This window comes from Geotrypetes seraphini, chromosome 1 (assembly GCF_902459505.1).
Source record: "Geotrypetes seraphini chromosome 1, aGeoSer1.1, whole genome shotgun sequence".
In the NCBI taxonomy this organism is placed as follows: domain Eukaryota; kingdom Metazoa; phylum Chordata; class Amphibia; order Gymnophiona; family Dermophiidae; genus Geotrypetes; species Geotrypetes seraphini.
In genome coordinates this window covers 46643742-46655966 of record NC_047084.1, presented here as the reverse complement: position 1 = coordinate 46655966, position 12225 = coordinate 46643742, and the positions used below count along the sequence as shown (strand labels likewise).

The 12225-nt window shown below is 40.1% G+C and overlaps 1 protein-coding gene across 6 annotated transcripts in view; it reads right to left on the bottom strand.

The window, feature by feature from the left end:
• LOC117354005 (cAMP-specific 3',5'-cyclic phosphodiesterase 4D) overlaps nt 1-12225 on the bottom strand; it is a 1294824-nt gene that overhangs the window by 494195 nt on the left and 788404 nt on the right. Inside the window, exon 1 of one of the 6 annotated variants that reach the window (XM_033930734.1) lies at nt 4077-4202. The exons of the other annotated variants lie outside the window; for them this stretch is intronic. Coding sequence (XP_033786625.1) covers nt 4077-4141 — 65 coding nt within the window. The 5' untranslated portion in view covers nt 4142-4202. Of the gene's footprint in view, nt 1-4076; nt 4203-12225 lie in introns of those variants that run through there. 6 annotated transcript variants of the gene reach the window in all.

Sequence of the window (12225 nt, the reverse complement as noted above, 5' to 3'; positions counted from 1 at the left end):
GCTGACTAGTCTGTGCAGCAGTGGATAAGCCTCGTTTTAAGTGCCCCATCACTACAGCAAAAACGGAGTATCTGAATGTTCTACCAAATTGAAGTCAGTCTGACAAAACACACAGAAAAGGCAAAAGACAGACATTCCAATGACTGTGTTCATAATTCCATATTTCTGACCATCATCTCATTGAGCCCTGGAAGGTTTATTACATCCCCAAAGCAAACTACTGGGAAAAATCTAAAAATAAATGGGTAAGCCAAAAGTAAAATTACTGCTTATTTCTTTGAAAAATATAAACTTTGGGTTCCGTTGACATCTTTTATTACCTCATTATAGTTGTTTATAAGTCTTAACTTTTTGTTTATTTCCTCATGTTCATACAGGGAAGGGAGAGGGGGGGAGGGATTATTTCTATCTTAATTCTACACCTTTGAATATATACATCTAGGGTGGGTGGGAGGTGGGTGGGATTGCATTATTTTACATAAGGGAAGGTTATTGAATGATTATAACTGAAAACCTGGCTTTTCTCTAGCATATAATAATCTCTTCTCCTGATTACATCCCCTCTTTTTATGCTTTGTAAACTCTTTCTCTTCTCTCTTCCCATATTTTTTAAACTCTGTAAACTGTGTCGAGCTCCACTTCAGTGGAGAAGATGCGGTATATAAACCTAAGGCTTAGTTTAGTTTAGTTTAGTTTTATTGATTAGTCAATGGATGGGTGGGTTAAAATGATTGTTTAGGTATGTTTGTAAGATGAATGTGCTTTTTATTGTTATATGTTTAATTTATTTGATTATTGCACTGTTCATATTTTGAAAATCAATAAAGTTAAAACAAAAATAAAATATATATCTATATATCTATGTATATATATATATCTATATATATCTATATATATCTATATCTATATATATATATATACTTTCTCAAATCCCTTCACTGGGTACTTAGCTGAGGTTGCTGAAAAGATCTTCAAAAGCAAGCAGTATCGGGTTCTGATGCTTTTCACCAGACCAGGTTCCTCATAGAACCCACAATTAACTTTTAAATATAATAAGCAGTCATCTTCTTCCTATAAACCAAAACAAAAAAGAGTATAAGGAAGCAGCTTCAAACCTGAGTCTTCTGCTCTCTCACCGCCACTGGTGGATACCTCATACTCTGCTGATCTCACTTCCTTTTCCTGTTGGATGACGTAAACACCCTATCCTGCTTCCCCATATGTAGAAGCTAGCAGCTGTCACTCATTGATGTAAAAACGCCCACCATTCAACCTCCCGATCCAGCCCACTAGGGATCACTGTCGGCCAGTGGTATATCCAGGATTGCTCACGTTTCCACAACAGTGTTTTCAAGCTGCCACCTCGTTTAATCGCAGCATTTCTAAAACAGTAAATTTCAAAGAGAGAGCAGAAGACTCAGGTTTGAAGCTGCTTTCTTACACTCTTCTGTGTTTTGGTTTATAAGAAGAAGATGGCTACTTGGTATATTTAAAAGTTAATTGTGGGTTCTCTGAGGAAGCTGGTCTGGCGAAATGCGTCAGAACCCAATACTGCTTGCTTTTGAAGATCATTTCAGTAACCTCAGCTAAGTAGCCAGTGAAGGGATTTGAGAAAGTTAATATTTTTCAAAGAAACAAACAGTAATGGTTTATTGACATGGTATCTCTAAAGACTGTTTGCTGTACAATGATAGACTAAGGAAGCTGCATTTAAGGGCTTGACACCGTATGTGGTCTTGCTACCTGACAATGGTTCTGAGCACATCTCAATCAACAAGAGATTAGTGAAAGTACAGGGGTGCCTTTTGTTGTTTGAATACTTAGGTTTATTACATCGCCAACATGATCCCAGCTAAAGTGACAGAGCCTTACTGAGTGATGAATGGAAAGAACAATATGCACTAAGCCATGTTGAAGTGTGATTCAGCTGCAAGTCCGTTTGTGTTCTACAGTTTGTACTTCACAGATCACGCATGGGTAAAGACAAAGTGGGAAGTCTTGTGACAGCCAATTCATAGACAGCACCATAATCACCTGTTAAAGTGCAGTCAGAGGATCAGGAGCAGCTTCTCACTTAGCAGTAAGCAGCTTTATTAAAGGTACTAAGAAGCATATTCTATAAATGGCACCTACATTATAGGCGCTGCTCAGTGCGGTTATCAATCAACTGCTAGGCGCCATTTATAGAATCCCACATAGCGGCGCCTAGGAGTGCATAGGCATCACCAGGCGTCCTACAGAATACGGCCATAAAACTAATATTTAATGCTTAAAAATGTGATCATGTAACGCTACTTTTGGAAAAGTCACACTGGCTCCCTATTATACTTAGAATAACATATAAAATAATTCTGCTAACATTGAAAACACTAACATCCAAAGCGCCGTTATTTTTAGACAAGTTCCTAATTCCATACACACCTTCACGCTCATCGAAATCCATTGATCAACGTCTATTAAGTATTCCATCGCTGAGGATAATTAATACAAAGCGCCAAGACATTTTTTTGGTGACAGCACCACAACTTTGGAAATGCCCTTCCACCCCATATCAGAAAGGAAAAAAACCTTAGACCAATTTAAAGGTAAATTCAAAAGCTTCTTATTCAAGGATGCCTTTAATCTATAGACAAATCTCACTCAATCAGGCCACCACCTCCCATATTCACAATCCTTTTTTTTCTTACCTTTATTGTTCTTCTATCCTGATACGATTGTATTTCTCCCCCTCCCCCTCCCCTGCTTGTTTCAACTTGTCTACTTTCTCTTTGCAATGCAAACAGTGTATTTGTATGTTTTAACCTGTATTCATTTTATTTTATTGTATATCGCCTAGAAATTTGATAGGCGATTAAATCAAATTTTAATAAAACTTGAAACCTTATATTAGGCCAAGTTTTACTGGGCCTAATTTACAGGCACCTAACTCAGATACCTAGCGAAGGAGTGGTGTAGTCGTTAGAGCTACAGCCTCAGTACCATGAGGTTGCGAGTTCAAATCCCTTGCTGCTCCTTGTGACCCTGGGCAAGTCGCTCACTCCTCCATTGACCCAGGTACATTAGATAGATTGAGAGCCCACCAGGACAGATTGGTGAAAATGCTTGATTGTCTGATTGTATACCACTTAGATAACTTTGACAGGCAGTATATAAATACCTAAAATAAATGTCAACCACGCCTATTCTCCGTCCTAACCATGCCTACTTTTCAGGCGAAATAAACTAGCAGGAGTTTGTGAATGTTCTTTTGGCAATTCCTCAGTGTATGTTGCTAGTGGTTAGTAACAGGGGCTGCAGCATCCATTGTTTTCACCCAAAGATATAACTTTAGAAGCTGGAAATCACCACTGGCTTGATGCTTTTAACAAGAATCTAGGCAACTTGCTGTCAATAACCCAAGCTAAACTGCACCATTCATTTTCTGTTTCAAGGAATAATTATTAGATGCAACAGCATTAATTATTTGTGCCAGAGACATTTATACTGCCCAGACAGATGAAAGGCACAAGAGAACAGCAAATGCCTGTAACGAGATGTTCTATATTGCTCCGTTCTTCTATTAATTAATGGCATAGAGTCAAAGAGAGAGCTATACAGTTACTGCTTGGGAAAATTGCTAACGAACGCATGCCTGTCACATCTAATTCACAAATAAAAGATGAGTACACAATAAATGCCAAATGTGTACTTCCCAAGTATCTTTACCTCATGCTGTCAGCGCTCTGCTTAAAAAAAAAAAAATACAGAACTATTTAGAAATCAGCAGTAAAGATAAGGATAACACATACAAGATGTCTTATCTACATGCCCAGAAGGCAATCAGTATCGTTTTGACAACAAAAATCCATACCCTGATCTGATGATGTAATTTACAGTATTAAATCATCCCAGAGCTAGGGGAAGGGAACCTATTGCTGAACCTTTTAAAGTAAGGATGAGAGAACAGAACCAGCTTTTCACCTGCTTATTAACTGTTATAAAGCTAGAGGTCTTTAAAATCTGGTGTTTTCATGGAAAGGGCAGGGAATAAACTGCAGATTTAGAAGGCAGAACGTAAAATAGGAAATGTGTCTCACCTATGCACATCTGCAACCTTTAAGGAACTGGTGGATCTGGATCGTGGCTTCAGGATAATACTCATTTTGAGAAATCTTCAGGTAGTTTTGCCAGCAAAACTTCAGCTGTGCTGTGCTGTACATTCTATGTATTCCACGGCAAAAAGGGATCTTTGAGAGACCCAGGCACCATCCCAATAGTACTTTGTGGTTAAAGATTCTAGCTGATTAGAAACTGTTGCAGCGTAGCTCTTTCCTTGTTCTCGTTGGATATATTCCAGCCCTAGGTTGCTAGGAAGTGACAATGTCACTGTTTTCTCTCTGCTGCCTTGTATTGCTTAGGGAAGAACAGTACAGTTTGAATCTATTCTCCATCCAGATCACATGGGAACAGAGGCAGCTGAAAGAGTCCTTTCTTGCAAACTGCAATGGGCGGTTCTAAGGTCACTGTTCTGATTCCAGACCTACTGGGGCGCAGTGAAAGCAAACACACGTGAACTAGTACCTCTCCGGCTTTGGAAGTACAGTGTTAGGTCACTATGAAAGACGAAAGACTGGGAGCAGGGAATGTGCTTAAGCTGAGCACAGGGATCACACATCTAAAGATAGACTCTCTACCCGATTTTGCATAAGATAGAGCAGCACAGTGGAGGTGCTGCACTGAGCCTACAGTATTCCTCCAAGGCTACAATCCGACGTCTGTGGGAAGACAGTTGAAACACAGAGGAGGTAAATAGTTGTTTATTAGTGACCTGAAATTAACTGAAACTGTGACACATGATAAACTTTCTAACTGCACTTTCTATAGGACCTGCTTATAATATGATAGGATATCCTCAAACTGATCTGCACTTGAATCAGCAGCTCTACAAAGTGCTTTTCAAATAGTTCAGTTACTAATTTGAACAAACAAAACTATTCTGGAAAGTGCTCTCGGGTGAAGGAATAGCCTAGTGGTTAGAGTACCAAGCTGATAACCTGGGAAGTCCAGCTCATATCCCATAATTCCTCTTTATGATATTCGGTAGGACATTTACCTATTATCTCAGGTACAAACTTAGGGATCCTTTTATCAAGCAGAGGTAGAGCGTTTTACCACAGGCTGGTAAAGTAAATGCTCTGACTCTCAATCAATTACTATGAGCGTCAGAGCATTTACTTCGCTGGACCTTGGTAAAAAGTTATACCATGGTTTGATAAAAGGGGGCCTTAGACTGTAAACCCTCTAGGGTCAGGAAAATACCTAGTGTATGCCACGATTGTTGCTGGGTGAGTGTGTGAGTGTGTGTATGGATTCTGTAACCAGCATTCTTTTCGACAGACAATGGTTACAGAATCCAGCTTTTAGGCGAAAGACTGGCTCCTCCTTTGCCTAAAAACTCTTGTTTTGGGCATTTGGGACTTAGGCTTTTTTTGATTGATTATGTGTTGTAAGTTTAGACGTAGTGGTGGTCTGGGCGTTTAAACAGCTGAACGTAGAGGCAGGCCATTCTCAAAAAAAAACAACGTGCAGGTCTGTCCAATACCGGCCTTAGTTCTTTACTCGCTCGAGAAATGGGCCGCAACATGGCAAATGAGGTTTAACGTGGATAAGTGTAAGGTGATGCATGTCGGTAACAAAAGTCTTATACACATATACAGGATGTCTGGTGCAGTACTTGGAGAGATCCCCCAGGAAATAGACTTGGGAGTACTGGTAGACAAGTCAATGAAGCCGTCTGCGCAATGTGCAGCGGCCGCAAAAAGGGCAAACAGAATGCTAGGAATGATTAAGAAGGAGATCACAAACAGATCGGAGAAGGTTATCATGCCACTGTACACGGCCATGGTATGCCTCCTCCTGGAATACTGCATCCAGCACTGGTCGCGGTACATGAAGAAGGACATAGTACTACTCAAAAGGGTCCAGAGAAGAGCGATTAAAATGATTAAGGGGCTGGAGGAGTTGCCGTACAGTGAAAGATTAGAGAAACTGGGTCTCTTCACCCTTGAAAAGAGGAGACTGAGAGGGGACATGATTGAAACATTCAATATAATGAAGGGAATAGACTTAGTAGATAAAGACAGGTTGTTTACCCTCTCCAAGGTAGAGAGAACAAGAAGGCACTCTCTAAAGTTAAAAGGGGATAGATTCCATACAAACGTAAGGAAGTTCTTCTTCATCCAGAGAGTGGTAGAAATCTGGAACACTCTTCCAAAGGCTGTTATAGGAAAAAACACCTTCCAAGGATTCAAGACAAAGTTAGACAAGTTCCTGCAGAACCAAAACGTATGCAGGTAAGGCTAGACTCAATTAGGGCACTGGTCTTTGACCTAAGGGCAGCCGCGGGAGTGGACTGCTGAGCACGATGGACCACTGGTCTGACCAAGCAGTGTCAATTCTTATGTTCTTATGTTTATATCCTTCATTTTCTAATTAGAGATCCTTCATTTATATCCCATGCTCTTTTGAATTGCATCACCATTTTCATCTCCACCATTTCCCTCGGGAGGGCATTCCAGGCATCCACCACCCTCTCCATGAAGAAGAATTTCGTAACATTGATCCTATATCAAAGAAATGAAATGAAAATCTTATAAAAAAGACTGAATTCTACAGGGCTGGAATGGGAGCAGCACTCAGCTGGTTTGATTTAAGGGAAGAGGGTTTTCTTTAGGGGGGGGGGTGTTGTGGCTTTCTAGACCACTATAGCTATGAGATTTCCCTTTTTGTATTCATGTATGCCCCACAGACATAGACTTCTCCAGGGCAGTTCTGGGATCTCTGATTTAGGTCAGAGAGCCTTTTAATTTATAGTTATTTTTATTGAATATAAGGAAATACAATAAAAAGCAGAAATAAAAGAAAATTATTTATACAAACATCAAAGATCAGATTTAAACAATTGCAATTTCAACTACCAATCTCTACCTTACGATCCCATGTCCCATCTCTACCCACCCAATTTCCAAAGTAATAAATATGTAAATATAATAATTGAAAAATAAATACACAAACAAGTAAATAAATAAATAAATAAATATATATCTGTATCCCCTTCCAGAACTGCATAATAAATTTTTTTTTAAAATTACCAAATTAAGACTTTCCTAAAAGAACACGACTGTGAGCAGCTGGAGTCAGTTTCCAAAAAATGGCTTTCAAATATCAAGCAAAATCCTACCTTTCTTCGTATCCTAGTCAGAAACAGACATAGCCTCCATTAGCACTAAAAATAACATATGTGCTCTCCAATGACCATCATTTGGTCTCACAGACCCTATCCATGTAGAAAGAATTGCGTTCAACCCCGATATAATCTCCTTTTCAAAAAATCTTTAAACCCTTTAGGCACTGGATGTTGTATATCAAAAAGCCAAAATAGGCTATGGGGCTCATAATCGAAAGAGAAAAACATCCAAAAACCGGCCTAAGTCGGCACATGGATGAATATTTCACAAATACGTCCAAGTGCCGATAATAAAAATGGGTTTTGGATGTTTTTCTAAACGACCTAGGCCTTCATAGTGCCGCTGAACGACCAAAGCTAAACAGGGCGTTTCGGGAGGAGTGTCAAGGGCGGGAGTTGGGCAGGACGTGGACCGGCTTAGACTTAGAAGTACAGCATGTATAACTGAAAATTATACAGCCCAGGATCGACAGAACTTGGACATTGTGAACATTGGACATTGTTAACATTGGACATGTAAAACATGGTCTAAGTCACAAAAACCCACCTAATGTCACTGCAAACACATAACACAGACCCCCACATGCTACCCCAGTGATCACTGACCCCCCCACCCCCATAAAAATATTAATCACACCTTTAAAATTCAGCCTCCAGACCATCATCATCTGGCCGCCTGGCATAGGAAAGGCTAGTCGTCTAGCACAGAGGCGGCTTAAGCCGTCTTGGGGTGGGTTAGGGACTCATGCAAAGGAGGACCCATGCCCATAAGCCCCTATAATCAATGCATTGATACTTAAATATGTGCACTCCCCTATACACCCCCCAAAACCCTTTTTTACTGGCATATAAGTGGCTCCTGCAGAAATAAGGGCTATTAGGGTGGTAGATAAGTGGGTCTAGGGGATTCTGGAGGTGATTTGGGGGGCTCACCATGACCTATAAGGGAGATGTAGTGAGGAGAAGACATGGCACCCTTTTTGTGAAGTTCACAGCAGTGCCCTATATGGTACCCCACTATTTAGGTGGCATGTCTGGGTGTTCAGTCCATCACTTTGTAGATCCCTCTCACGTCCAACAGGGTTTGTTCTAGGCATTTTTGACTTGGATGAAAAGTTGGACGGAAGTGTGGTATAAAGATGGACGATTTAGCAGCTTGGACAATCAGATCGGCAGGACGTACAATTAGACGATTTTCGAAACAAAAAAAATTTTGGATGTATTTTTCGAAATTATGTCCTAGGCTGTTTTTTACTTTGGACGACTTAGACGCAAATGGACTTAGACGTCCCTTTCGATTATGCCCCTCCACAGCTATTATAATACCATTTAACATGCCACATATTTCAACCTTAAAGAAAATCTCTGTCCAAAAATTACAAATCAAAGGGCATTCCCAAAACATGTGATAATGTCGCTTTAGGATGATTACATTTTAAGCAAGAACCTACAGAGACAACTGTCGCTCTATAGGCTGTCCAAGGAGCCATATACATATGACAAAGAAATTTATAACCCATCTCAAAATAAGAAATGTTAGGTATAAGTCTATGCAATAAAGATAAAAATCTTTTGAGATGAGCACCCTGTAAATTGATCTTCAATTCAGCATTCCAATCTTGAGCCACTTTGTCATAATCCATACTTGGAAAAAATTCTAGCATGGAGTGTCTGAAATATTTTAAAGGTACTGTTAATTGGGCCTCTAACCAAAGCACCTCCGATAAAGTTTCAAAAATTTTTGAATTAAAAAATTTAGAATTTAAAGAAGACACATAAAATCTTAATTGAAGATAGGAATAAATATGAGGCCATCCATAATCAGTACGTAATTGGGAACAAGTTGGTAAAGTTCCATCTTCTCTGAGGATTTGATATAAATAAATTAGAGTCCCCCTCTTAGCTTTCCTAAAACCAGATGATAACATTCCAGGTTTAAAAGATCCATTACCTCTGATTGGTAACAAAGGGGGTAATTTGAAAATTAGTAGATAATTTTTTACAAATTTGACGCCAAGTAATTCTTAAAGGGGCAAGTAAAAAATAATAAGGATTCTTCAGGACAGCAGACTCCACTCTAGATGAATGAAGAAGATAACTGAAATGATAAGGTTTCCAAAAGCGAAGTTCTACAGAAGTCCATGAAAAATAAGGAAAGAAACCAGTCATGAATATGTCTCATATGACAAGATTCCACAAATTGATGCAAAGAAAGAAGACCAAGACCACCTCTATCAATCCTTATAGTCAACTTATACAATGGAAGACAAGATTTCTTCCCTTTCCGAATAAATCCCCTAAGAAGTTTATCTAATTGAAACTCAACTCTCCGATAAAGAATAAGTGGAAGCATCTGGTAAATATACAACCATTGAGGAAAAATAATCATTGTAAAGCACAATACGCCCCATCAAAGAGACTGGAAAATGGCGCCATGTCAATAAATGAGACTTAGGGCTCCTTTTACTAAGGTGTGCTAGTGTTTTTAGTGCACACACAAAATTACCACACGCTAAACCGCGCGGTACGCTTCTAGAATAATGCCAGCTCAATGCTGGCGTTAAGGTCTAGTGCAGCAATTTAGCGCATGCTATTCCACATGTTAAGGCCCTAACACACCTTAGTAAAAGGAGCCCTTAGTTTTGTTTAACAAAGGTTGTATATTAATATCATGAAGTTGACTAAGATCTTGTGGAATTGATATATCAAGATATACTATTTTTTCAGACTCCCAGGTCAAAGGAAAATATCATTCCAGAAAGCCTTTTAAAACTGCAGGAGAACTAAACAAGAGGCTTTATGAGGTATTAGGAAAAACAACTAGTTATACTTTTACAAACAAAAAGGCCAGTGCAACCTTTTTTGTTTGTTAGCTTTTGCGAAACCACACAAGTTTGCACTGCATTAACACACTAATAAGAAATTTATATAAAGTTTTGTAAGAACTGGATGTCACACAAAAGTTTACTAGTGCACAGCGTACTTTTGCAAAGTGACTTTAAAGGCCCAGATTCTATAAACAGTGCCAGTATTGGTGATCATCTATGAAATGGCTGCCGATCGTGTGTCAATCATGCATCAATGTCATTTGTAGAATTGCAGCTGATTTTAACACAGGCACCTTAAATGTAGGCCATCATTTTTAAGGCCTACATTTAAGGTGCTAGGCTCTCGCCTACGTAGGTACATGGACACATAAAGCCATTTCTGGTGCAAACTATGCCCCTGTCAGCCTTAAGTGTTCATAAGCATCTCAATGCGCCTCCAAAGGCACGAGACCAATTCCTTAGAATGGCACATTCAATTTTTTTTTTTTTAGAAATGTGCCCCGATCGGTTGATTAGACAGCGTTAGGCTGCCTATTGCCACCTAACTGCAGCACATCAAATACAGCTGGGTGGCTGGTGGGCATGAAGATTGCCTGGTCACTTGTCTGCCTGGTGCGAAGGTGGTGGATCTCATGTGCCACATTGTTAAGATATTAGATAGTGCAGGGGAGGAGCCAGCTGTAATAGTACATGTAGGTACTAATGACATAGGAAAATTTGGGAGGGAGGTTCTGGAAGCCAAATTTAGGCTCTTAATGTAGGTAGAAAGCTGAAATCTAGATCCTCCAGGGTAGCATTTTCAGAAATGTTTCCCATTCCATGTGAAGGACCCAAGAGGCAGGTAAAGCTCCAAAGTCTCAATGGAAGGTTGAAACAATGGTGAAGGGTTGAGGGATTTGCAGTAGTTTGTTAGGAACTGGGCTACCTTCTGGGAAAGGGGGAGCGTATTCTGAAAGGATGGACTCCACCTTAACCAGGATGGAACCAGGCTACTGGTGCTAACATTTAAAAAGGAAATAGAGCAGTTTTAAAACTAAGATGGGGGGAAAGCAGACAGTGGCCCAGGAGCAGATGGTTCAATGTGGTGTATTTTTTAAGGATATTGAGAGTCCCAATGGAGAGATTTAAAAAATGGTGAAAGAAAGTCAAGAGTGCTTATGAGGGAAGCAGAGTAAAAATGTCATGTTATCCCTCTCGTCTTCTCAGCAGCCTGTAGATATAAGGAAAAACCACAGTTTGAAGTGTCTGTATACAAATGCTAGAAGTTTTAAAAATAAAGTAGGAGAGTTAAGAGAATATAGCACTGAATGATGAAGTAGATATAAGAGGCATTTCAGAGACCTGGTGGAAGGAGGACAATCAGTGGGACACAGTGTTACCATGGTACAAATTATATCGCAATGATAGAGCAGATCAAATTGGAGGGGGGCTGCATTCAGTGGTATACTGAGGGTAAGAGGTGCCCAGGGCGGTGGCACCCCTCTTGCCCTATTCTCCACCTCCTCTCCTTCCCTGCCCACCTTTCCAACACATTTGAACACCCTTTCCCTACCCCCATACCTTTAACTTTCCCAGTGCAAGCAGCATCACAAACTTACTGTCTACATCATCAGCTCTACCTCTGACATCACTTCCTAGACGCCGGACCTGGAAGTAATGTCAGAGGGAGAGTTGAGGTTGGCGTTGCTGCTCCCACCGGAGAAGAGTTAGAGGTACTATAGGATATAGTTTAGGTTTGATGTTGATTGTTTACATGTTCTTTCCTAAGTGAATTGAGGGTAGTTGAAATCACCCATTGTTATACTGTTGCTCAATATGCCAGCTTTCCTAATCTCTGAAAACATTTTTTCATCTGTCTGCTTGTTCTGTTCCAGGAGATGGTAGTATAACCCTACCTGTATATTCCTTCCTTTCATCCATGAAATTTCTATCCATATGGATTCCACACTGCTATCTGTGTTGTACAGAATGTTTATTTTGTTCGATTCAATTCCCTCTTTAGCATATAGCGCAACCAGTGGTGTAGTAAATGGGGGGGGGGGGTTCCACCCCAGGTGTCATCTTGGTGGGAGTGCCGGCACACATCCTCTCCACCCCCTACTCCTTAACACTCCTCCCCTCACCATGCATACACTTTTACTTCCCCCCCACTGTACCTCTAACTCTTCACCG